A 27,796-nucleotide genomic window follows, 5' to 3' on the forward strand; every position below is an offset into this window, starting at 1 on the left:
TTATATTTTCAAATCAATTATATTCAATTCTTTATTTAATCACAGTTTTCCGGTTCAGTTTGCACATTGCATGTTGTACCTCTGAGCGTGCTGCGAACTTCTGCCTGTTTTTTGGAGTGTTTAGTTAGACATCCTATGCCGACGGTACATTCTAATCAACTGAAGGAATAGAGCTAACAAAATAATGATAATTACCCCCTGTTCAGCTACACACAACGACTTAACGACACCTCAAGTGCCCAGCTTTGTGTTGAAGTCAGTGAATTGGATACTCTTTTATTTTGATCTGCCTAAAATATTTTATTCAGTGTTTACGTCCTGCCGCGATTACTATAGAAATGTTATCAGTAGCTCCGCTTGTTAAAGGTGTTTTGGATAGCTGGATGATTCAACATCTTCCTTTGTTTATAACTTTTAGATAATTGGGCGACGCTTCTAGCAACTTAATTGTCTTGGAGTAAAAACTACTCTTTGTTGAGTCTTTGTCACAAATGTAAATTATGGGGCGGTACTCTGAGTGAATTAGTGGTGAAGTCTTCAACTGTCCAAAAACAGAGCTGCAGGATTGTTCCATACTTGTTGATAAAAATTGTTAATTTTTACAGTATCTTTATCACTGCGTATGTTTTTTTTTTTTTTTTTTTTTTACAAGGACACCACAATTGTAAGACTTCCAACGTTATTTTTATCATTCAGTCTTAACCAATTGAGTAGAAAGTACTGGTGAATCAAATTTGGTATTTCGCGAAGAAACTAGGCCAGCCGGAGATCCCAGCCGGATGGAAGATAGACGACATTCTTCCAAATACCGTAAAATATTCCGGTGATATTGATTTCTTTACAAAAGTCCAATTTAAAGTGGAACACAAGATTTATAAAATAATTCGCTGTTTGTTTGTTGTTATGTTTGTTTAAATAAAATGTTAAAAATGGGATTGTTCCGGTCAGTGGCATTTCAAGCTTTTTAATTCTTCAGAAGTTCTATTTCTTTCAGGCGACCAACGTTGTTGAAGCAATTTTTATCCAGCGGCCGTAAGGCGGCAGATAACGATCTCAAGAGAACTTTCAAAGAAGGAGTTCGATGAGTAACGTGATTATTACTTGAAATTCTTTGCATGACAGATAACATATGATACACCAAATTATCCCTTATGAAATTCAAGAATATTCAATGTTTTAGCTTGGAATTGTTTAGAAGAAGCGGTGGTCGGGAAAGAAATGTGATTTCATCTAAGGAAAATAAATTGTCAATGAACTAATGCAATGATTTATTCAGTGGCTGATTAATCGCAGCATTCATTCTACGTTTTCAATCGAAATTGCATCTCGGTATGTAGGGTTAAATTTAGCGTTATCTTTCATACTGTGTGACACCAGCTAACCTTTCGTTTATTGACGAAATATTGCACTTCTGGTCAGGATGGGTAAATAAGCTATTAACGTTCACAAATATAGTACTTATGAAGGCGCACAGACTGGCGTTGTAAGTGTTTGATTTACAAAGGACGTCAAGAAGACAACAGAACATAAATGTCAAACAAAGTGATAGGCCAATGTCGTGCATATCATGAATTTTAAGTTATGTAAATTTAAAATCGTCGTGTGAAAACCACAAGCATTACAAGCGAATTCAGCTGTGAGGACGGCGAGGCGGAGGAACTGCCCTAAATCATTTCTGTCAGTGAGATCAGAGGCAACTAGAAGAGCAAGCAGTCGGCATAGTCATGCTTTCTTGAGCGATTTCCTAGTTCAGGTTTACTTCCCTTCGTCAAATAACCCATTTTTCCATCACGTAAAAAACGGACATGGCTAGGTTGCCATTAAAGCTGCTGTTGTTTACGACATTTGTTACCGTTGCTGCCAGTGGATCAAGCGCTTGTCCAGTAGCGTGCAACTGTACGACGACAAACTTCAAAAACGTCTCCGTCGACTGCCGCGGCCATAGTCTTTTCGAGATCCCAAGCGAGCTTCCAGACAACACAACAAGCTTGTAAGTGAGGTGTTTTTCTTTTACCATAATCGCCAGTCAAATGCTTTGAGTAAAAGCACTAAGACACGTGTGTAATGGATAATGTTATCCGAGTTTCGTCCTGAACTTTTATGCGTGTGATTTAATTGATAACAACTTCACGTTTGAATAATTATAGGCTGATTTTGATTTACTTCGACTTCTGTCATTAAACATTTCGCTAAATCGATGACTGTTTTGCACAGATATCAATCATTGTTGCTTGAGATAGATGAGCTTTGGTACTAACCGAGACCAGATTTCTTCGCAAGTTACCAGGCATTTAAGAGCCAAATACATACAGTTAGGCTGATTGTTAAGAAAGCATCTGCTGGGTATCAGTTTGTCTCCCGAAAGACATCAGTTCAGGTCGGAGTAGAGCGCAATTGATGCTAGTCAACTCCATATTTACATTTCACATGACATTGTTGTTGGTTTATTGACAAATCGAAAATTAACGGAGAAGCCGGAATTAGGATTTAAAAGGTAAATACTATTTTTTTCCCTTGAACGATTTCAATGTAATAACATTTCGTTCAAAGGAAACGTAAGTGTAAGTGTTGCCTAAGAAATTTTGAAAACAAACATAATACTCTATTTCTGGCATAATCGAACCCAATATACGAAAGGTGAGTGCTTAATGATTTGAAAATATTTTTGATCATCTATTCTAGAATCTGTACAACTGTTCATATTATTAAATCCCCTTGGGAGTTTAAAATATTCTTCCTGACAAACCAGATGTAAATTATTGGGATCCTATCGTATTGTTGACAGATCTCGATAAATCGTCAGTGTCAAATTATAATTCTTTCTTTGTATACTAAATGAAAACACTTGAAGATGGCGCCGGTTTTATAACAAATCACTTTGCCGCGTAGTCTTGATTATCAGGAGGTGAAAAAAGGCGAATCGCTCCATATTGTGAGATAAACAACACGTTAACGGTCGGGAGCTCTCAGATTCTCTTGGAACTCTGATTAAAATGTGGTAATAATTTATCATTAAGAGTAATCATCGGGAGAGTCGGTGACACAGTCAGCTTGATTTTCAATTTGCGGACAATTAACGACATAAAAACATCAATACCGCCCTACACGATTGTTAGATCACGAATTGATGTAAAACTTCATCCCTTTGCTCTTTATTGTTTAACTTTAGGGCTGCCTTGAATTTTGTCATTTTGATTTCGGTAAATTGACAAGTTGCAGATAAATGTGTTGACCTCTTTGACATCAGAAAGGAGCATTCGTATTTTTTAATATATTCATCAGCATATATGCTTTTCAACTTGAAGTTGACTTCACAAACAGCAGGGTGTGTGGTGATTTGAAAAGAAGTAATTATATCAAAATCTTTTCTGACGACGACAATCGAGCATTTCCTGTATTGAAGAAATATTTCACGGTACTTTTTTGATCTAGATGTTAGACAACCTAATTAATTTTACCGCCAAAAAGCAAGTTAGACGGGCAACTATCAGATTGCGTCACGGATTCCTCAGATAAGGGCGCTTAGATTGATCGCTTCATGAATCATCAATACTTGATTAAGTGAACCATAGTTTTCTCCAGAACAGGCCAACAGACTCAACGAGAATGTTCTAACCTTGTTCCCAGGCTCTCTCGTCTCTTAAAAATGGTCCTACCAAGATTTCTTCGACTATCTTTTACAGAATCTGCAGTCGAAACTCGCCGTTATTTCGCTCACTAATGAGCAAAATCTTTTTTGAATGTTTCACACCTCAGTTTAATTTAAATTTGAATAAAGGCTGATAGTTTCTAAAGAAACTGTTTGGCGCTGCGTCGGTGGGGGTAACGAAATAATTTGGTACGATGAATATATGAAGTTCTTATATTATGAACTGCGGTTATAGATACGTATGATGCACGATCCTCGCAGTAGAGAGTGCTATTTATGCAATAGCGCTCTCTACTGCGAGGTGTCAAGTGGTGATACTGCAATAGGTCAGTGGTTCGAATCCCTTACAGGCCTGATTTTTTTCAGGTCTGATTTTCGCTATTGCATAAATAGCGCTCTCTACTGCGAGGATCGTGCATCATACGTATCTATAACCGCAGTTCAAAATATATGAACTTCATATATTCATCGTATCTGATTTATTATCACGGGTTTATTAAGAATCAACTTAACGGCCTGCTCCCAGTTGGCTTGTTAGCTTAATTGGTAGAGCGCTGCACAAGTATCGCAGAGGTCAGTGGTTCGAATCCCGTACAGGCCTGATTTTTTCAGGTCTGATTTTCGCTATTGCATAAATAGCGCTCTCTACTGCGAGGATCGTGCATCATACGGAATAATTTGGATATATCAACAAAGTTGAAATGTATATGTGCACGATCCTTCGCAGTAAAGCACTATTTAAGCAATAGTGAAAATCAGACCTGAAAAAAATTCAGGCCTGTACGGGATTCGAACCACTGACCTCGGCGATACTAGTGCAGCGCTCTACCAATTGAGCTAACAAGCCAACTGGGAGCAGGCCATCAGATTAATTCGACATAAACCCGTAGATGATAAATCAAACAACAACAAACATATGAAACATATGTATGAACTGCGCTTAATTGGTAGAGCGCTGCACAAGTATCGCAGAGGTCAGTGGTTCGAATCCCGTACAGGCCTGATTTTTCCAGGTCTGATTTTCGCTATTGCATAAATAGCGCTCTCTACTGCGAGGATCGTGCATCATACGGAATAATTTGGATATATCAACAAAGTTGAAATGTATATATGCACGATCCTTCGCAGTAAAGCACTATTTGAGCAATAGTGAAAATCAGACCTGAAAAAAATTTCAGGCCTGTACGGGATTCGAACCACTGACCTCTGTGATACTAGTACAGGCCTGAAATTTTTTTCAGGTCTGATTTTCACTATTGCTCAAATAGTGCTTTACTGCGAAAGATCGGGCATATATACGTTTCATAACCGCAGTTCATACATATGTTTCATATGTTTGTTGTTGTTTGATTTATCATCTACGGGTTTATGTCGAATTAATTTGATGGCCTGCTCCCAGTTGGCTTGTTAGCTCAATTGGTAGAGCGCTGCACTAGTATCGCAGAGGTCAGTGGTTCGAATCCCGTACAGGCCTGAAATTTTTTTCAGGTCTGATTTTCACTATTGCTCAAATAGTGCTTTACTGCGAAGGATCGTGCATATATACGTAAATGACGAAGTCTTAGAAACTGAGAAAAAGGAATGGATTTCTTAACGTGAGATGGGTGCGAAGACGAATATAACAAGTAATTATGCGAGTCTGTAGGTTTGTAATACACGCTAGTGCATAAACCGTTGCCTTCAATTGAAACTTTGATGTCTAAAAAGGATAAAGAATTGTCAGAAATTTCTCAGGTATATTTCAGAGCCGGGTGAAAAGAATTGACTGCGGTTATGAATTGAGTGAGCTCCTCTCTGGTAGAGGAGGTAGCGCCGATACACTCGTCGATGTAACGACCGTAGAGTACAGGTTTGGAGTCGTTGTATTGGCTGAAAAATTGATGTTCGACAAAACCTACAAAAAGATTGGCATAGCTAGGTCCCATTTTGGTGCCCATGGCTGCACCATTGGTTTGTTTGAAGAAGTTGTTTCAGATTTAGGTTCCTTAACAGTACGTTGATCAAAAAAATTTTTAAGGGCCAGAAGGTCTTCGCCATTAGGAATGACAGTGTAAAGAGACGTAATATCCATGGTGAAAAGAAGTTTGTTTTGGCTAAGGAAATTAAAGTCTCGAAAAATTTGAAGAGCGTGTTGGCTGTCTTTAATATATGATGGTAAAGTTTTGACGATGGGAGCCATAATTTTGTCTAGGTAGCTGGAGATAAGTTCGGTAGAGCAACTGCAAGCCGAGACAATGGGCCGACCCAGGTTGTTAGGTTTCTGAATTTTAGGAAAAAGTAAATACGAGAAGTTCTAGGAGTGGTTATGATGAGATTTTTTGCTGTGGCCGGCAATTCTTGTTTAGTTATGAGTTGGTTGATCGTATTCTTGACGGTGTTTTGATTGCTGGCAGTGAGGTCTTTGTCGACCTTTTGATAAAAAGAGGTGTCAGTAAGTTGCCGCAAAGCTTCTTTTTGGTAGAGGTCGTTGCGCCAAACAACGACTGAGCCGCCCTTATCGGCCGCTTTGATAACTATGTCTTTACGTTTTCTAAGACTTTTTAGAGCCGATCATTCTTCAGAAGAGAGATTAGAAAATTTGGTAATACGTTTGAAGTCAAGTTTGTTGATATCGTGGCAGCATTTTTTGATAAAAAAAGTCTAATGATGCGAATTGGCCCTCTGGGGGAGTCCATTTAGACTTTCGAGTCTGAAGTTAATTTAAATCTGTCCGATTTCCTATTTCCAGAATGGTCTCCATCATTGCAGACTGAAAATATTCTCTTTCATTATTATTTTCTTTTAATTCCCTGTAGAGACTTACGATCTAATCCTGTAAAATGTGACTGCCAATTCTACCATCGCTGGAAAAAACTCAGAACGAAAGGAATTGCCTTACAAGGGAAATGCAACACTACACGAGAGCAAGATGGACCAGACTTTAAGGATCTCACGAATGATTATTTCAAGTGTGGTGAGTATCCACTGTATGATGTAAAAATATATTTATTGTGTGTTCCTTTTGTTTTATCGCTAACCCTTTCAACTCTCTATTGGCTTGGCTGTGGCTTTCTCTCCTAAACAACCCAGTGACAAAAAAATAAACTGTTTGAGAGGGCCAGCTTTGTGACACTTGGAGATCTATAGAAGGTAGTTGAGTAGCAAATAAAGATCAGCGAAAAGAAAAAAGTTTGCAACGCTCATTGATTTAATTAGATTGAGAAATAGAAAAGGCGATAAAGTTTAAATGGTGATCATTCTACAATATCATATTAATTATAATGTTCTATTGAAAATGTTGTTTTGTCTGATTGGATATTTTGACAATGTAGGAGGTTTATCTGTGTCCAGTCCAGCCACGGTCAATGTAAAACACACACACGCACACGCACACGCACACGCACACGCACACGCACACGCACACACACACACATACATGCATGCATACATACCGTACTTTATTGCAACTCCCCACAAGGGTTTTTCAGTTACAAGGCTACATAAATATCACACTACAATAACTAAATAAATAACAAAGGTAATGTTCAGTCGTAGAAAGTGTCGAGACCTCGTCACTCCCGGCCGTCACTGTCTCAATAACGCCATCAAAAACAAGATTTGCCACAAAATCATCTTTTAGTCAAGATGTAAAGAAGCTTGATCAGTTGGAATTCTCTCCGACAAGTTCCATTGTTAAGCCTTCTGCTGTTACCACCACACCTGGAAAAGTTGGGAAAAGTTCTTCTTCCATCATCAAGACTGGCAAACTACAACCAACACATGCCAAGCCAAGTGCGACTTCGTCGCCAACTCGTTTCGTCACTAGTGGCTCGGTCCCTGTAACAACTCAACCCACGACACAAGGTAAATGTTCAACTTTGAGAACTGTCAGGAAATATTTTCCCAAACAACAGCAAAGGACTACTCGCATGTCTTAGTAAATAGTGTCATTCATTAGTCTTCAAGTGACCTAAGGACGGAAGATTACGCAGAGAAGCTCTGTAAGAAATGTACCCTCTTTATTTTTAGAACCTCCGACGGTCAGATTTGAAGACCCGGGAAAGGTGACTCTTGGTGAGACAGTTCAAGTCAAATGTATTGCCACAGGCAACCCACTTCCAGAAGTTCAACTGAAGTTCAATGACCAGCTTGCTCAGGACGCCGATGGTGTGAAAGTGAAATCAGATGGGTCAGAAATAACAATCGAATTCAAAGCTAAGATAAATTCAACAATTCTCTGTGAGGCAGAGAACGGCCTTGGACGAGATAAACGCAAAATGAAGATTTCCGTAGATCGTAAGTAATAGCGTTCATTGTAAAAACAACAAAACCAACCATAACTCTTGTACTTCGTGGTGATCTGAAACTGCACAGTATCTGTTACAAGTCATCCCTATTATCGCGTTATGGATCGATGATTTAAATACAAATTATGATATAGTTTGTTTTTAGACAGTCTGAGTCCCTGGGACTTTGAAACTGGCATTAAAACTCGAAATGCGTCTTTAAAAGCACTGAAGAACTGAAACCTGAGCAAAAACAGAAGTTTTTATTGTCAAATGTATGCGATGCAACAATTTACAAATATGAATATGAAAGCGGTCTTTGCAGTACTACTCGAACCGTTGTGAAAATCATTAATACCTGAAAAAAATTTAGGTCTGTACGGGATTTGAACCTATGACCTCTGACCTGCTCCCAGTTGGCTTGTTAGCTCACTTGGTAGAGCACTACACCGGTATCGCAAAGGTCATGGGTCAAATCCCGGACAGGACTGAATTTTATTCGGGCCATATTTTCACCACTGCATGCTTAACCGCCTCCTGGTTAGCTCAATGGATAGAGCGCTGGACTGTTGTGCGGGAGGTCGAGGGTTCGAGCCCCGGCCGGACCAACACTCAAGGTCTTAAAATAATTGAGAAGAATTTGCTACCTTTCTATAATATCAAGAAATGGTTAGATATTCTAGTCTTCTCGGATAGGGACGAATAAATGGAGGTCCCGTCTCCTGCAGGGTTGGGGTAGGAGACGTTAATTTCCCACACACGAGATTACTGTGTGATCGATGTCCTCCCCTGGAGTGGGATGGGTGGGAGGGTGGACTAGCACGAATGGTTCCTATGTTCCTTTCTAGTCCTTCCCCACTGCAAAAACTTAATGCAGTGAAAATGGACTAAATTAAAAATTAAATTAAATTAAAATTAAATTAAATTAAATTAAATTAAATTAAATTAAGTAGTGTTCATTACTGGGAAGATCCCTTTCATATTAAGTTTCTTAATCCGCAGTTCACATCTATGACTTTCATATATTCACAGTCATTTCGTGACATTTATCTTTTAAGAGTATTTGTAATGTAAACAAAGTTCTCGTTGCTTCTGCGAGCTGCTCAAACTCTGATGCAGTTTCTAACGAATCGTTCTCACCAGAAACTGGAGCAAAGTATATCCTGTTCAGAGTGAAGTTAACAAATCAAGAATTTAACGCTAATATGAACAACAAGGATTCAAAGGAATTCCAAGATCTGGCCCGGAGAATTAAGTCAGAAGTAAGTCTCAATCAAGATCAAGATCGGATTCACTCTGACGAAGCCAGGGCTAACGCTCGATTCGTCAGCTGTACAAAATCAACTCAACTAATAAAACCAGATTATCTTGTTAAACAAGATCAGTTATCATATTCTGGCTATTGCCTAATTGATGTCCTCATAATCTTTGACATCGTGATCCGTTTATTTATGACGCGAGATCACTAATATTTTGCATTTTGTATCGAAGGTACAGTCAGCGATGAACGATGTTCCAAGGTTCCTTGGCGCTAACTTAATGAGGCTTTGGTAAGTGGTATTTGTTTCCTTCAGTGCCTTTTAAGCCGGAATCGACTTTGATATGAAATCTGACGATTGTTTCATAGGCCAGAATCAGTAAAAGCAGATATTTTGATAAAAACATTCCAAGACACAGGCAGCTCTGTAGAAAGAGCGCTGAAGGAAGAAGTCAAAGATGCAAAACTTGGGAATATAGCCGTGGACCGCTACTTATACTCAATTGAGCAGAGTCAAGGTATGACCCTAAGGAAATCATGATTTGGAACATACATACATACATCCATCCATCCATCCATCCATCCATCCATCCATCCATCCGAGACACAATGAAATATATGAAGTTCATATATTTTGTACTGCGGTATTAGATAGATATGATGCACGATCCTCGCAGTAGATAGCGCTATTTAAGCAATAGCGAAAATCAGACCTGAAAAAATTAAGGCCTGTACGGGATTCGAACCACTGACCTCTGCGATACTAGTGCAGCGCTCTACCCATTGAGCTAACAAGCCAACTGGGAGCAGGCCGTTAAGTTGATTCGTAATAAACCCGTGAAAGTGATAAATGAGATACAATGAAATATATGAAGTTCATATATTTTGTACTGCGGTATTAGATACATATGATGCACGATCCTCGCAGTAGATCAACTTAACGGCCTGCTCCCAGTTTACTTGTTTGCTCAATGGGTAGAGCACTGCACTAGTATCGCAGAGGTCAGTGGTTCGAATCCCGTACAGGCCTGATTTTTTTCAGGTCTGATTTTCGCTATTGCTTAAATAGCGCTATCTACTGCGAGGATCGTGCATCATATGTATCTAATACCGCAGTACAAAATATATGAACCTCATATATTTCATTGTATCTCATCACTTTCACGGGTTTATTACGAATCAACTTAACGGCCTGCTCCCAGTTGGCTTGTTAGCTCAATGGGTAGAGCGCTGCACTAGTATCGCAGAGGTCAGTGGTTCGAATCCCGTACAGGCCTGAATTTTTTTCAGGTCTGATTTCCGCTATTGCTTGAATAGCGCTATCTACTGCGAGGATCGCGCATCATATGTATACATACATACATCACCTTTATTTCAGCTCGGATTTAAAAAAACGTGAAAAGCTCATTACCTTTACTCTAGCGAAAATGAAGCATTTGCTTGACATTTCATAGATCCTTGGGTCACATTCCGTCTCATTTCACAACAAAACAGTTTGTGGTAAATTGTTTTTTTGCGCAGTTCACTCAATCAAGGAAAAAGAACATGGATGACAGTAGGATGTCTGAACAAATATATTGTGAAATTCATACCGACTGACTAAATGCCTCGCTTTTGCCCCATTTGGGCATAATGTGGGAGAGATTACAAATCCCATGACGCTTAGCTTTAAGATTTTGCATGTGTGTATCTTCAGTACCGCTTGTAACACCTTAACCGAAGAGTTTTAGTTGCGTAACATACACTAATGACGAATGAAAAGACCAACCGACTGGGCTTTTAATTTCATCGAATCTTAAATGTACACTTTCTTTAAAATATCAGGACCTTTGAATGACCTGGAAAAAAATTGTGAAGCGAGCTTTGAGAAAGCCGGCTTCAGTTTAATCAGCTGGTGATTTACACATGAAAATAATATCCCGAATATTGAACATGTTGCGAACATAGTTAATAGAGGCTAATTACAATTCTCATCTATCCTCTCCGCTTCCATTCGGAGTGTAGTAAACTAATTTGTTCCTCAGGAAGAAAAGATTTACTGCAGACTTGGTAAGTTCCAAAACAAACTCCTTTTCAGGGTTACTAGCAAATCATCCCCAACTTTTAAGAGATGTTGGTTGCCGCCTCGCTCCCCGATTACAATTAAATTGAAATGATGCTATGATAAGAATGTGCACGTTGTTTGTGTAGGTGGTAGTTACGTCTTTCATTCCTACAGATTATCACAGTTCTTCAATGTCTTCGTTCTCTCTAGCGTGCCCTTCTGTGTTTGAGAATGTTACATGGGATGACATGGTTTACGGAGATTTTGACCTACAGCCTTGTCCCAGAGGAGCTAGAGGTTTGCACCGTCAAAATTATTTTTAACTCTTCTTCCTCTGAAGAAGCGATAATTCAACGATTCCCAGTGTTAGCTTACTATCCCATAGAGAGAAGGAGAAGTGTGAGGCCAAGTTTGTTAAAATGTTTGAAGTCTTACGTTCATGTCGTTTTAAGGTTTTGCCAAACGAAATTGTTCAGCGGCGGGATACTGGTACTACCCTGACTACACCAACTGTAAAAGTGACGGCTTTGACTCTCTCAGAGATCAGGTCAGGATAGAGGCTATATTTTTTATTTATTTATTTTGGTAATAAACATTAATCTTACGTATCTATTTGAGAAGCTTTTAGGAAGAAATTGGCCTCGCTTTAAAAGACTTCTCTGGTGCCCTTAGTAACAAAAGTGTGTGCTTTACCAATACCTCCAGTCCGTTAAAGATGGAACCGTGTGTCGAACATCTTAGCACCCTCAGCAAAAACAACAACAGATGAATCATTAAATGTATCAGACAAAAGCATAGGAGCATTTCGTTCACAGAAATATCAAATGAACTTTAGTTCTCGGCCTCGAGTTCATTAGTACAATAGCCAAGAGATAAAAGTAGAAATACTGGTGTCACCGACAAAGTAGTGTCGTTTACTATGTATTGGTAGTTCCCGTCAATACAGGCGCAACTTGATGTAACGGTTCAAATTAGGTTTACTCTTGACAGCACGAATTATATGCAAACGTTTTTTCCCTCAATGATGTAATCAGCACGAACTCTTACGGGTTATTTCTCTTCTCATAGTTCAAACAGTACTCAGCTGATACTTCTAACAAAGGCGACACGGAGAAGAATATCCTAAAAGGCTTGAAACAACTCCTAACCCTCTTAAAACCACACGAAGATTTCGCAGTGCTGGCAGGAGACGCTGATACAAGCGCGGAAATGTTAGAAACTGTTGTAAATTATCTGACAAAAGAGAATAAAGATATTGCTCATAGTGAAGCTGAAATAAAGGTAACCAGGATGATTGTTTACATAATCACTTCCTTGTTTACTTGTTAAGTATCGTATGGGTGTGTAATTGTCAGCTTGGTGCACTGCCTTCTTATATATAGCTCAGGGACTTTTCTTCAACTGGCGCTCAGATGCTCTCCATATCTACACTGACTTTGGTCCTTCGTGTTGTGTTCTCATTGTCTAGGGAAATCGTGTTTCTAGAGCTCTATTCTGCATGACTTTCATGTTTTATTTTTCAAAGGAACTCTTGCATTATTTTTGGATGATAATTTTGGATGTATTAATTAGGTTTATTCCATGTTATTTTAACACTTACTTTTGCAAGTGGATTCTGTGATTCTATTACGTTTTAAGGAAACGAACTTCGACTGACATTACATTATAATGTTGTGTGTAATGATCTTTTTCTGTCTCTCTTCTTTTCTATTTTTGCCAGCATGTCATCGACGTGGCGAACCATGTTCTTCACTGGCATAACGAGCAAGAATTAATCATGGCTCAAAAGGTATTTTTTCAAATTACTCGCCGGTAATCATAAATGATAAACCAATAAGAAGGACCTGAAGTCCCTCAGGATGCTCTTTTCTTTAAAAGATGATTAACTAGTCCATTTTATTTGCAGTTTTTACAGACCGCATCAAAATTCATCGGAGTTCTTGAGAAATATGGCCTTCAGGCTGCGAAGGTGGTTTCATTTGGAGAAGATAGAAATCTAGCAATATTGATAACTGAGCATGTTGGTAAGCTATCCCAAGGAGAATGAAAATTTAAACAAGAATGATATAAGGACCCAGATGTAGAACTAGTTAAACTTAAGGACCTGTAGAGCCCATGAGAGTTTTTGTTTTATGAGAAGAAAATTTGCTCTGATGTTTACACTAACAGTTATGGGTGCTGGAGTTGCCGATCCTGAAGGAATCTCAGAAGATGTTATTTTTCCAAACTACAATTGGCCAGAGTTAGGAATGATCAAACAGCAATGGAACATAACAACGTTTGTGGTACTAAGTCAACAAATGCTTAAAACCATAAAAGTCGGTGAGTTAGCAACTTTGTTATTGATGTCTTTCGCAGCCCTTCTTTGAGATGTAACTAAAGAAACAAAACAAAACAAACAAAAAAAACACGAATACCAAGGAGACTACTCTGTTGTTTCTTTTGTATTATTATTCCGCCTTCCACCGAACTGCAGGAAGACCTGAAATCGGGGTTTTTTTGCCAAAGTTAAAATTAGACATAAATTGTGATGCAAACCGGCTTGTGGTCGCTGTTGGTAGTTTTCTGTTAAAAGTCGCTTAAATGTTTTAGTTTCAATACTGTTAGTCTCTTGATATCTTAAATGATAAATTTGCACGAAGTTATTTCCAAATAATACATGTTAGTGAAATATTAATAATGGTTAGGTCTGAGGAACACAACCTAGCGAGTATCAAATTTACCCGGCATGCAGTACAAAAGGCAAATTTCAAAATCCGTCTGAGTGCGGTCACCTGGTTACACCGGGCCACGTTTTACAATGGGATTTAAAAATCATATTTGTTGTTTGACAAACAAAAAAAGAAGTGCAGTCTACTTGGCTTCCGACATGACACCTAAAGAAATTTTCGATTCGATGTTCAGTTGTCTTACAGCATTGTAGAATAGAGAGCTCGAGCTTGTTTATGAGTAACTTCCAGTTTATATCTGTTCTTTCTTGTCTTTTTGAAGATGATGGAATACGAATTGCGGGATTTCTATTCAAAACTCTGACAAGAGTTCTTTCTTTTGAAAGGTGGGCCCAAAAACACCATAACCGATAATAATATATATTTTGTATGTGTAACCAATCCAAACATTGCAATTATGTTGTCCGAATATTTGGCTTTTAAATCATGGACCTCATGTCAATTTTAAACTCATTTTACGTTTACTTTGTTAGTGCGTTCAGTGACGAAGGTCAGGCGTTTGAAATCAACTCTGCTGTAATTTCTGCCGCTACGGACCCAACACCGGCGGAAAAACTCACCGAGCCTGTCATTATTGCCTCTAGTAACTTGGAAGAAGTTAATGTAAGTTTTTCGTGTACACAGTAACATTCATTTGCTTTATTCCTATAAATTCCTAAATTCAAAATCAATGAGGAAGTTTACACACAGGAATTCAATGCCTTTATATGTTACTTTTAGCTTGACGGTGCCGAACCGATTTGTGCATTTTGGGATTTTAATATGTAAGTATAATGAAGATAGATGGTAGATTTGCTGATTAACAAGTGTAGTTTAACCTGACTGTTCTTCATTGGTGAGAGGAGCTCAGAAATTTCTTCTTGATTTCAATGGAATATAGCTAATAAATCAAATAAACACTTATTTAACTTGTACAGACATGCTTCCCAATAAAGACTGTACCATCTTTAGCAGACCATATCCGTCTGTGTTAACTTAAATGATTACATTGGTAGTAGCGCCCGTAGGCAATATGGAGCGAATCCTGTGTTCTGATTGGCTACCCGAGTGGGCAAGATGGGCCCATCTTGCCCGCTCGGGATTGCCCATATTGATCCCACGCATTAAAAAAATTGAATTGGCGCTAAGTTCTTAATTCTTGTATAACGTCGGCGGTGGATACGCAAAAAGCGACAGAAGACAGTCAAAACATAGAAAACAGAAACGACTCACTTGAGTTAATTGTGGCACAAACACAGTTGGCTCTCCTGGCTCTCGAAGTAAACAAGTCATTCTTAATTCTTAATAACGTGAAATCTTTTTGCAATATAATAAATCCTTTACTGACCAAGCTTGTTCGGTCAAGATGTCTGGATATTGACGATATATGACGATATATCAAGATGTCTGGATATCGACGCTCTGACGAAGGGCTAACGCTCGAAACGTCAGCTTTTTTATTCGTTACGGTGGCCAATTAACAATTTCGACTTAGTTTATATAACCAAATTACCTTGTTGCCCCCACCGACGCAGCACCACAGTTCTTTAGAAACTTTCAGCCTTTATTCATTTGTTTGGATATCAACCTTGTTCTTTATTTTGCGTTTTATGGACCTCGACTCCGTCTCGATCCACAAAAATGAGAAAAAGGAACTCGCCCAATGTCCAGCTGTCTTGACCTTACGCTTGGTACATAACGCATATTTGTAAGCTGTTGAAGTTAGCTGCATAGTCTTCTCTTCTCCTTTTGTTTGCGCTTGCTCAGGAATGCACCTCACGGAGGTTGGTCTGATGAGGGTTGTAATACTTCGTCATACAACCGTATGCGGACAACTTGCCAGTGCGACCACATGACCAATTTCGCAGTGTTAAGGAAAAAACTTCTGCCCGCCTCGTTCCAAAGGGTAAGTACTTCTTTAATATCTCGGTAAAATGTATGGTGCAAGCAGGGCACAATGAAACCTCCCAGATACGAATGTTTAATTTGAGTCAAGTTTGCTTATTTTTTTATCCTAACCCATTCAGCCTGCAAGTTTAAAGTTTTGTTGAGGTATTTTTGATGACATTCTTTAACGAAAGGACAACAGTTAGCAATTTTCGATGTAATGTTTAAGTTGCACAAGTGATAGTAGCAACAAGTTGATTTTCAGTGCCTATAATACTAACTTCATCGAAGAGGAACATCCGTTAGAGAAGACTGTTGAATGTGTTCATCCCATATTTTACCAAATCATTTCCTCCTCTTTTTGCAGGGATTTACTGCAATTAGTGACTTCATCCATTGCATTTACATCGCTTGTTGGATTATAATCGCGTTCGCGGCGATAACGTTTTTGACCCTCCTAGTTTTAAGCCCGTGAGTAAACCATATGTTCATTTTAATTTACTTTCACTTGTCAAATCAAATACAATTTTTGAAACACACAACTTTCACCGATATAGTTCTTGATGATTTCTGTTTCAGCTGGCTAAAGCCTGACCGTACATGGGCAATGCATATGTGTGTCTGCGCTTCTGTGATTGTAACCTTCGTATTACTCCTACTTGGCCTTGCATCTTACAATGACGTGGTAAGATAAATGTGTTATTCAGTTAAGAATGTTACGCTTGTTAAGTTCAACAGATCAGTAGTTCTTACTAATGGCACGGAAGGAACAACACAATGATACCCGGGCCTGGTTTTATGAAGTGTCCACCAATTATCTCCCCTGCACCTGTGAAGATGAACCCAGTGAGTTGTTCACCCCTCAACTGGAGAGACGCTGTAATGTAATAAGTGAAAAAGGATCTCAACTCAACCACGCCTGTGCTATATTTTACTGTCATTCCAGCTAATTCAGGTGGTAGTTGCCTATTAAGGACAACTGACTAGAGTTGCTATGCTTTAGAGACTAAGCTATCCTTATCATGAGGTTTATTGGTGCCACTTAAAGGCATTCATAATTGCATAACAAGCTTAACAGCTACTTTCTTGAAATATTTCCTTGTTTGCATTATCTTAGGGACTGTGTAACCTCTTCTCCTTCTTGGTTCATTATTTTTACCTGTGCACATTTTCTTGGATTCTTGCTGAAAGTGTTTACATGAGAACCTGGGATACGAACTACGGGCCAAAGAAGAAATACTGGATTGGATACTTCCTTCTCGGCTGGGGTGAGCATATCACTAGTTTCTAACTTGCAGATATTGTCAAACCATGTCCTTACCGTTTAAAACTCTCCTTCTTATTCGTTCAACTAAGGTTTGCCTGGTATTCCGATGCTTATCACGTGGTTTATGACTAAGATGGCCGGCTTTGAGAGCTTCCTTTCGTGAGTAAAGCATTTTCCGCTTGTATTATAAAGAAACTTAAGTTACCTCATGTTAGCCGGACATTATTTAAAGCTCTTTCAATTAATCTTCCACTCCATTCATTGAATTCTTTTCAAAAGGGTAAACTAACACGAACTCTTGAAAGTCATTAAGAGAAGCTTATTAAAAAACTAAGGAACCACTTAGAGTCCTTCATTGCTTTTAAGAAACATTTTATTCAGCATTTAAGTTAGGTGCTAACAAAGAACTTTTTGTTTGGAAATGTAAGTGGTGCTCCACTCGATTGCAATGTGAATTCAGTAACTGTGGTTTTAAATTGTAAACTGGCCTCTACACAGGCTGATGTCTACGTTTTTGAAAATATTCATAGATGTTTATATAAATTTCTTGAAATTCACAAAATAAATAAACATTTGTTATGAACCATGGCAGCAACCCTTAGAACTCACGGTTTATTATGTTAAAACTTTCAACACTGTTCTTCAGGTGCTGGTTGTCAATATATCCTAACCCTAACCCTTTAGTATGGGTTTTCTTTGCACCAGCTTTAGTGTTCTTCCTGGTAAGATATATTTCTCATATCTTTTTATTTCAAGTTTGTGACTGAATTTATTACTCCATACACAATTCAACATTTTGGTCGTTGCCGCTGGGCAAATCATATTTGTGAGGTTGCTACAATTGCAGTGAATTTACTGTTTGTGCAGGCGTATCATCAGACTTGTGAACCGATGGAGGTTAAGCAGTTTTGAGTTGATGGAGAAAAAACTGCTTGTGATTAAAAAAAAAAACAAAAAACAAAAAAAAACACACTGACACTTGAAAATCTTTATCGTCTCTTCAGGTGAGCTGTTTTATTTTGGTAAGAGTGTGGAGAGCTGTGACTGGATTACGGAGACAAAGGCTAAAAGCAGATTATCCAAAAACACGATTCAGGTAAACATAACATTTAGATTGTGATATCGTTCAGCTCAGTGTATCTAAATGATACTTAATATGTCATTGCCAGTTTAGTGAATCTGTTTTTCTTTGACTACAAGCAATGACTAAATTTTTTCAACTCCATCTCTTAACCCTGAGTCCCCAGTTGAGTCCGAGTCCTTTTGCTTCAACGGAATCCCCTTGTCCCAATTTTTTAGAGTCAGCGTTTTTTGCTGTTCCGGCATTTGTTTTTAGAGTATGTGCTTTTGCTCTTTTCAGAGTCCATGTACGCTATTGTATCATTCTGATGATCATGTTCCTAATTACTTGGTTGGTCGGCATTCTTCTGATCCAATTTTATTGGAAAGCGTTGTTATGTATTCTGTTCATCATTTGCTGTATCATTACGGTAATTTTTTTAAAGTTGTCTTCTTTTTCAAATTTTAATTATCCAATAAACATCTTAGTGCTAAGCTTCAGGCCGATTTAAAGGGATTTGATGGCGATATTGCGGTCCTCTACCAACTAGTCACTTTCTTAATTCGTCGGAAACATCATTTCGTTCAGTTCCTTATTTCATTATCAGATCTAAAGATTCCTAGCGTCTTTTCAGTAATACCCAAACTGTAAAAACGTCATGAAAATGCTGTAACAACAAAGCGTTACACTCGAGTCGCTAGGTGGTGTGGCAACACAAATTATACTTGAAAATTAACAACATCTTAATGACATCGCCTACTGGTTGATTCAAGAACCGTTTTCATTTTATCAATTGTTATTACAAATGACCAGAGGAATAAAATTTTACTTTTGATGTATTCACGGGTGTTTGTAGGCTAGTATCGTTTGAAGTTGTTCTCTATTGACTCTCAATTGTTTGTTTGATTACGCGCGAAAAAGTGTTGTTTATTATTCTCGTTGTACTCGCATAGCGACAAAGTCAAACAAAGTCCGTCCGTCAACGTCCAAAATAAAGTTTTCAGTGAAAATTCAAATTTCAAATGGATAACTTGGTCGATTAACGGACGTTGGCGAACTGACATACGATGACAAACTGTTCGTTGGCGAACTGACACGTTGGCGAAACGACCGGTTGCCGACCACACTTAAATACTGATAATTATTCTCAATCAATGTGTTTCGCATTCCAGGGATTGATGATACTGTTATTTTACGTGGTCATGGACCGCCAGGTATGAAAAGGAAGTTTCCGTTTTACATATTCTTATTTGTGCAAGGTTTTTCACTAAGGCCCTGCTGATGAAATTAACAATCTCTCATTAACGTTTGTCATTCGCTGTGAGGAAGGGCTGGCGCTAGAAACTTCAGCTTTTGAACTCTTTTACGGTGGCCAATTTACAATTTGAACTTACGTATGATGCACGGATCCTCGCAGTAGATAGCGCTATTTATGCAATAGCGAAAATCAGACCTGAAAAAAATCAGGCCTGTACGGGACTCGAAACACGGACCTCTGCGATACTAGTGCAGCGCTCTAGCAATTGAGCTAACAAGCCAACTGGGAGCAGGCCGTTAAGTTGATTCGTAATAAACCCGTGAAAGTGACAAATGAGATACAATGATTATATGAAGATTATATGAGGTCCGTGGTTCGAGTCCCGTACAGGCCTGATTTTTTTCAGGTCTGATTTTCGCTATTGCATGAATAGCGCTATCTACTGCGAGGATCGTGCATCATACGTAACTAATACCGCAGTTCAAAATATATGAACTTCATATAATCATTGTATCTAATTTGAACTTAGTTGATAAAACCAAATTACCTTGTTACCTCACCGACGCGGCACCAGTTTCTTTAAAGTGCACCTAAACCCAAACATTTTGTTTTTCGCTTAACGAAATAAGCGTATTTTTTGGAGTAATTCTGTGAAAAATTTCTTTATTTGCTCAAATCTTCAATTTTCTGTGCCCAGTCAAAGTACGGAAAATCGGCCGCCATCTTGGCTCACGACCTAGTTTAAAGAGGAATAGTTCTAGCGGGTAATGTGACATCAAATCGAGAACACGAAAGTCTCCACTTTACACATTTTCACTTGTTTGGGAAGGTTGTCGATATTGTCAGAAATATGCCGACTAGGTGTGTTGTATGAGGAATGTATGAAGCGCGATACCCTCTTGCAAATTTCGCACGTTGCTACATCCTCCTACAATACACTTAGTCGGCATATTTCGGACGATATCAACGACAGCCTTCCCAAACAAGTGAAAATGTGTGAAGCGCAGACTTTCGTGTTCTCGATTTGCCGTCACATTACCCGTTAGCCACGACGAGCCACGACGGCGGTCGATTTTCCGTATTTTGACTCGGCACAGAAAATTGAAGATTTGAGCAAATAAAAAAAAAATTTGCACTCCAAAAAATACGCTTATCTCGTTAAGCGAAAAAAATTTTTGGGTTTAGGTGCACTTTAAAAACTTATCCCCTTTTCTCATTAACGTTGCCTGGCAACAATTGGATTGTGGTTATCTAAAGAATCGGACTGGAGTATTTTTTTTTAATCCAAAGCTATATAAATCAGGATAAGCAAAGAGAGACATAGAGTATGTGTGGCACAACTGCTACTTTTCCAATAGTGAAGAGAGAAGTTTCAGATTTCTTCTTTGCGTTCAGGTCCGCGATGCCTTTAGACAATGCTGTTGTTACTGCAAACGAGGTCGACAAGGGAGCTACCGGGTTCAAGGAGAAGACGTTGGGATTCGAAAGCAACAAGAGCAGTGCGAGGTAAGGGAAACTAATTAAAAAATGTCCATCAATGCTTTCTTTTGTGGGTCACAAACTGCTAAATGATTTTTGAAAGCTTATGTATCCAAGATAAAAAACCAGATCACTTTTAATGCTGTTGAAAACAACTGGGGTTTTTAACTCTGTATCAATTACAAAGGTGCACTACGAAATGGTTTAAGCTGCACTTAACCCTTCCTGTATGTCTGGGCTGTCAACGTCTAATAAAGCTCTGCTTGCTTGTTCCTTTAGTATCGAGAGCCAGACACGGAACGTTTAGTTGTTGACGTGCCAGAAGAACAACCAGACCATGAAAATGACACTGAACGAAAAAATGAAGAAAAGAAACGCGAGCACGAAGAACCGCTTTTGAGACAGAAAGTCAGGACTGAATTGAAGAAAGAGCCCTTGTTGGAATCTTCCGAAGAGAGCTTTGATCCATTGTATGAGAGCGTTGAGCGGTCTATTAGAGTTGACGTTCGGCCAGTCCAGCCCAAAGAGCTGCCAGAAACAGAGCCTGTATATGCTAAGGTATAGTGCTCAAATGAATTTTTTCTACGTTTAGATATGTTTGTCAGCAGAAGCTATATACAGTAATCACGTTAACATTAATCAGTATGGTATGAGTCTTCTTTTTCCTCAAAGTGATAAATGGCTGATATGGTGTGCTTTATGTGATCCAAGAGTTGTGTTTTCAATAGGTCGATTTAAGTAAGAAGCAAAAACCTCTCAGGCATCCTGAATCAGATAGCGACGATGACGATTTAACTCCAGAAGAAAGGGAAGCACGAGGAATTCGAGGATTGACACGAGAGCAAGTAATCCGCATGGCGAAAAAATCAGACGCCTCGAGGAAAGTCCTTAGGGATTACGAAAGTCCTACAGGAAGCACCGAGGTCCTGGACCCGAATCGGCCAGTTTACTTGTTAAATCAGCAGGAACTTGATGAAGAACTCAAACAATTTCGATTATTCTTTGCGCAAAACCCATCAGCTTTATCAAGCGCACAAAGAACGGAAGAAACCGAAGCCAGCAGCAGTGTTTTCAGGAAGGAGACATCCACCTCAGTGTCAAAATCCCAATTTTCGTCCTTTTCATCGGTAAAAGAAGAAAGAAGTCTCTTACAGCGAGGATATGACAACAAAGAGAGTACTACAAATTCAACCACTAAAACAGTCATGAGTCAAGAGAATCGTGAAGTAAAAACCAGTGTGAACGTCAAACAGACATCTGCACTGAAAAAGGGGGCCACGGCAGCACTGATTTTAGAGGAAACAGCGATTGATTCTTCCTTAGAAGAATTGGACAGAAGGAATGAGGAGAACAATAAAACTGACCTGTTAAGCAAACCTACAGCTGTGGTAAGATGTCGTCATTTCTGACCTTTTCTCCTGGAGTAGTTTCCTGAACAAAATGAATCCATAACATCTACATACACTGAAACAGTTTTACAACCCAACATTTCATGAAATCCATTGATTACTTTAATCAATTTATTTTTCACTTAATTATTTTGTTAATTTGAACGACATGAGATAGAATTAATCGAACTGTTTTCATCTTGTCATGTGATTCTAAATAAATTCAATTAATACTGCATAATTATATAGTAATAATAAGTATTAGTGAGCTGCATCAGTATTAGGCCTTATTTGTACGCAAAGTAATACGTCAAAAAGTAGTAAAAAGTAGGAAAAACACTTAAAAAGTTCTAAACTTACAACGCTACCTTGTAGCGTTAATACAAGGTAGCGATTTACACAAAAAGTCTTTCAAATGGTCTGTATGAACTTAAGGGAAATGACAAGATTTTTTTCTTAAGTTATATTTTGTGTCCTTTCCTTGGATAAAGAGGATGTGATGTAACTTTATTGAATATTTACCTACCTTTTTTCTAGAAGTTCATATACGTTAATGGCCCTAGATAAATATTTTTGCTTATGGCGTCTTTATAGATAGGTCTGAGCCGTTGTAAGCTCAACTTTAGAAGTGCCATGCACTGAAAAACTGTTTGTGGTGATATGGAGAACTAAACTAAATTTAAATTTTCAACTGTTTTTACTTTTCAGTAGAGTGGCAATGATGCTGACAACCTACGTTCAAGTTTGTTGAGTTACTTTACTTCACAATATCAGCAGGGTGATACGACAGGGGACAACTGGCGTGAATTATATGAAGCACTCAAAGAGTGAATTTGTAAGATTGTACACCGTTTTAGAATTAAGTACTTAGTAGAATTAAATATTAAACGAGCTCAAAATGCCAAACGCTAAATAGTTTGTGTATAATGAGAATTGTTATTTCCCTGTTAAAATCGACAGTCGCTGTGGCTTAATTACAGGAAAATTTGTAACAGTAACACAACATGGGAAAGTGTAGTGACTCTGATGATGACTTCCATACAGGTTGTCGAAACGTCAGTCACCATTACAGTCAATAGTCCTTTTCAGGACTACACTCACCCGGACGATTGCATTACACTTTCCCATGTTACCCCCGGGTTCAACCATTTACTATGCAACTTGCTCAATTACTTTTTTCTGGAATTTCAAGACCTCACTTTTTATGATAAACTTTTGTACTTTTATATTTTTCATACCACTCCTCCACTGTTAACCACTAGCTCTGTAATTCGGGCTCAGAGAATGCTCGTGTTGCAGGTTAGTACAAAGGTTCTTTATCAAAAGTACAACTTTGAGAATTAACTCATCTTAACCACAAGAAATGAATACAAAAAAAAAACCCAAACAATTGCTACAACAAGCTGATATTCTAAGTTTCAGGTGAACATGGCTAACTAGGTGTTTCAGTTTCTGAATATCAAGTCACCTGATAGTGTTATTACAATTTTTCATGACACTCTGTGCATGCAGCTAGTTTGTGTTATAAGCTATGTGTGTCATTTTAGGATCATGATTACTGTAGATAGTCTTGTCCAATATGTTGGTTGAAGTATCAATCGAGAGTCGGTCCATACTCTGTGGTCGACAGATAGTCGATACTTGACTGTTGAGAGTTGGTTGACAGTCAGTCCATAATTGATCCATAGTTGGTCTCTGTTGTGTCGACAACCAAACAATAATTGGTTGATATAGCGACCACATATGGGCCGAGTGTCGGTCAATATTTCGTAGATGCATCTCGACCGAGTATCAGTTATATCTCAATGGAATATTAGCGATATATTAGTCAACTATCAATGTTATATCAGTCGACTGGTAAGTTGAATATCAGTCATGTGATAGGTATCAATCAAGTGTGTTAATGTAGTAGATATATATTAAATATAGTCTGCAGTCTGCGTTTTAAGGTGACCAGTTTTAACCCATGGTAACCTTTTCTACAATTCCCTGGCTAAGTTCGCTTGTGATCCATAAATGTCCCAGTTTAGTTAATTTCTGTAAAGGTATATTTAAGGTTCACAGACAGGAGCATGTAGAGAATGCTTTTTGATAGACAATCACTTAAGTAGAGGCCTTCAGTAGGGGTGGTGTTCATAGAAGTTTCCCAGAGGATATAAGTGTAGTAGAAAACATGGAGGAATTTTTTTGTTCGTATTATCATTTCTAAGCCCTTTATCAGTATAATGTGCAATATTTTTGTAAGCATTTAGTCATAATCACTCTGGGACTCGAAAGAGTTTTTAGGGCTACTTCAAAATTAGTAAAAAAGTATTTGATAGGTAGTTAGGGGAATAAGTCTAATAAAAGACTCGAGGACGTGGACAGTTTTGTCTTATTTGAAACGAGAAAAAATAGCAAATTTGACATAAAAACAGGGTGGTGGGAGAGTAGGAGACAACTGGTCACCAAAGCCAGTGCTAAATGACAGAACGACAAAATTAATGCGTTTTACACTGAAAAGCATCTCTGAAAATTTAATCCTGCAAGCAGCAGTCAGCTTGCAATAAACAGAGATGAACCCTGACCACTCAATAGGCATTTTTGTTTTTATCTTCTAGATCTCCATAATCAATAATCTTATATTTAAAACCAGAGGCTTGTTGGGTCGTTTTATTAACTAAAAATTTAAATAAAAAATGTACACAAGTTCTTTTAAATAATCAATCAATATATGTTCCAGACACTGCCAAGCCACCACCCCTAATCCAACAAAACCAATAAATCATTGATTTCCGTCGACATTCCTCGAACTCAGAATGACCGGCCAACAGTGCCTGATGGCTAAGTCAGTCGATCCCAGTACGATATTCAAATAATACATTAGGATCGACTTAACCATATCTCAAAAATACGCACGCATATTATAATTATACTTTGGTTTACGTCGATCAGTTAAACCATCAAAATTCAAATATAAGAAATCATGTTAGGTAGTTGAGAGTTTACAGAAATGCTTCATACTGTCAGAAGCTATGTAAAGATATCCATCATTCTGTTCCATAATAATTAACCTCTATGATGAATTGATTGCTTCGTATAACCTGTGTTAAAATATAAAGTGTTAGTACGTGATGGTTACTTCTTAACTTTTGAGCTTTAAGAGTAAATGTCAGTAAAAATCAGAGAGATCGCGGACACAGCCCAAATTCGATTTCGCCCATACTTTGTCCATTGGTAGGCTTTAGTCCCATACATATGACAGCAATGTCCGTTTGTTAAAATTTTCGCTTGTATAGGAAAAATCTACTTGAAACAGTTTACAATATTTTCTTAAACAAAACCCTTTGAAATTGTCATAATTCGTGGCGCTGTCGAGTCAGTTCATCGTAAGTTTTCAACTAGTTTCACACTAATCCTATTTAGAACATAGCTAGCAGAGTCGCGCAATCAAATTCATCATACGTAAGCGTGCTCGAAATCCCGATAGTGCACGCTGATAGCGTCAGCAAATCCGACTTCGCCAGAACTTTTTTTTTCGCGCGAGCGGCCATTGCTAGTGCGGGGAAAAATAATACATTTCGCGACAATAATGGATACAAACAGAAACTCGGCCTGCTAGTCCGAAAACGAAGACAATGTTTCGACCCTTTCCCATGGGCTCGAGTTCTTAAATGAGGCAGAAAAAGAGAAAAACAAAGGAAAAGGAGACTCGGCATCAGCGCCGTCACGATTCGCTTCAACTGATATTGTTGTCCGTTTTTCGCGTCGCATTTGATGCACAATTCCACCGGCTATGTTCTAAAAGGCAATAGTAAAAATTACCACAAAAACACAGTAAAAAAAAATAAGCCAAAACGGGAGTTGATTGAGGTAAGACCATAACAATTGTTAAGACACATGCCCACCTACCAGGTACAACAGACTAGGAGAGCAAAAAAGGCCAAAGACGGTTTTGGGTCATGACTTGGAAAATCCACCAAAACCTCCCGAAATATAATTCGCTGAGGGTTGTAGTAAGAACAACTTAATCCTGAAGCTGGAACATTTTTAAAGCCTTGTGTCCTATATGACTGTAAAGAGAACGAAAAGATGTTATTTAAAGTGATTTGATGCTTGGGGGCCACCTCAAACTTAACGCAATTTTACTTCGAAGTTGAAGGAAAATAAGATCAAAATCTAAATTTCCATCTTTCCTCGGATCAAATATCTCAAGATAGTCTCCACATACAACTTTATGATTCAAAAAAATAAAACATCAACATCTTAAGACTAACCTTCAAGGTTTGTTGTCTCATGTGCACATTTTGATCTTCAGTAAATCAAATCTCAAACTTCAAGTTTTCGGGCTTTTTTCGCGTTTTGTTCGCACTTTGATCATTAAAATATCCTCAACTGAAGAGCCAGTAAACACCACGAGTATCCACAGAGTCAGAAATGTTGGTGAACTTGCCATACTCCTTCATCCCTCTTCGAAAAATATTACAAAAAGGTGGCGATCGTCCAGTTGAAACCTCGCAGAAACGCGTCCAAATCTTCACGAATGGCGCCGAACGCGAAAAATCAATTCCGCTCGCGAATGCGCAGACAAAATGCCTCTCTGTTTCGTAAGCATAACAACTACTGTATCGTCACACCGTTACAAAGTTTGGTTTCTGAGTCAATTTGAAATGTTTTCAAAACCATTGTCACCTTTTAATGAGCCAGAAACAAGAAAGCGTTTCTCAAAGTGAGCCTGAGGTTCTTCCTTGTTTTGAACTGAACTATAAATTCTTGGAGAGGCATGAAAAACCTCAACGCGAAAGCGCGAAAATCTTGTGATCACAGCCCAGAGAGCTAACAGGTCACGCCAACCTACAGCCATAATCTTTAACAATATCCACCTACAGCCATAATCTTTAAGAAAAACAACGAAGGATGTGAAGCAAGTTGGCTGGGTTTTCAGTCGTACTACTACGACTGTCACAGCAGCCGAAGCCAGCGGCGGTCCACGCACTGAAACTTTGCGAGAAATGTCAACAGCTTTGCACTTCCATCAGTAGTCGGCAATAACACAACAACAATGAATAACGGTAGTGATGGTCTAACAGCAAGATTTCTAGGTGGACTGTTCACCAATGCATCGTTCAACAACTCTCCAGTGAACATTTCCATAAACTTTCAGTTGAATGCTCATCCCAACGATTGAGCTAATGGCAGTTACCTGTAGTGAATTTCTACAAACAAAAAGATCAAAGTTTTTAGACTTTTCATGAAACACTTATTTGTTTTTAAAGGAATAAAATATTACTACACTTATTTACACTTCAAGGTACTTACCTTGCATTAATCGCGATGTTAAACTTTCAGTGCTTTTGCTTGCACACTTCATTTCTTTCCGTTTTGCCACCAAAGAGATTATTTTCCTTCTCGAGCAAATTCAGTGGAAATTTGAAAAAAAGATGTTTTAAATAAACGGCTTGTAAATTCAGTGAAATACCATCATTATTTAACAATTGGTTCATGCTTTAGCGTGCACTATCGAGTTATGGAGCACGCGGGAAGTTTGGAGAGC

The 27,796-nt window shown here is 38.4% G+C and overlaps 1 protein-coding gene and 1 long non-coding RNA gene across 3 annotated transcripts; one reads left to right on the plus strand and one right to left on the minus strand.

The window, feature by feature from the left end:
- The first annotated feature begins 1,411 nt into the window (after positions 1-1,411).
- LOC111326627 (uncharacterized) lies at positions 1,412-24,627 on the plus strand. Of its 2 annotated transcripts, none has more exons than XM_022930666.2 (29): positions 1,412-1,990; positions 6,445-6,602; positions 7,178-7,492; positions 7,658-7,924; positions 9,058-9,176; positions 9,406-9,464; positions 9,542-9,690; positions 11,427-11,513; positions 11,669-11,763; positions 12,285-12,497; positions 12,937-13,005; positions 13,123-13,240; positions 13,386-13,538; positions 14,208-14,271; positions 14,419-14,548; positions 14,666-14,709; positions 15,692-15,830; positions 16,179-16,282; positions 16,391-16,496; positions 16,929-17,079; positions 17,168-17,237; positions 17,725-17,800; positions 18,083-18,174; positions 18,439-18,568; positions 19,311-19,352; positions 20,792-20,902; positions 21,155-21,433; positions 21,604-22,263; positions 22,972-24,627. In XM_022930666.2, the coding sequence occupies exons 1-29, from the start codon at positions 1,806-1,808 to the stop codon at positions 22,972-22,974; spliced, it is 4,188 nt and encodes a 1,395-aa protein (XP_022786401.2). In that variant the 5' UTR covers positions 1,412-1,805; the 3' UTR covers positions 22,975-24,627. The 2 variants fall into 2 exon arrangements, with proteins under 2 accessions (XP_022786401.2, XP_022786400.2); XM_022930665.2 differs by having other exon boundaries at positions 22,975-24,627.
- LOC148733965 (uncharacterized) lies at positions 24,495-27,478 on the minus strand. Its single transcript, XR_015999687.1, has 3 exons — positions 26,520-27,478; positions 26,155-26,315; positions 24,495-25,346 (listed from the first exon to the last, which is right to left on the minus strand). It is a non-coding gene; the product is annotated as an uncharacterized LOC148733965 (long non-coding RNA).
- Positions 27,479-27,796: the final 318 nt, after the last annotated feature.

This window comes from Stylophora pistillata, chromosome 4 (genome assembly GCF_964205215.1).
Source record: "Stylophora pistillata chromosome 4, jaStyPist1.2, whole genome shotgun sequence".
NCBI classification, from domain to species: Eukaryota; Metazoa; Cnidaria; class Anthozoa; order Scleractinia; family Pocilloporidae; genus Stylophora; species Stylophora pistillata.

Bases quoted from the DNA above. Each gene is read 5' to 3' on its own strand.
- LOC111326627 (XM_022930665.2), top strand. From the start codon at position 1,806: ATGGCTAGGTTGCCATTAAAGCTGCTGTTGTTTACGACATTTGTTACC. The intron at 13,241-13,385 runs GTAAGCTATCCC...TTACACTAACAG, and splicing joins ATTGATAACTGAGCATGTTG to TTATGGGTGCTGGAGTTGCC. The intron at 14,272-14,418 runs GTGGGCCCAAAA...TTACTTTGTTAG, and splicing joins AGAGTTCTTTCTTTTGAAAG to TGCGTTCAGTGACGAAGGTC.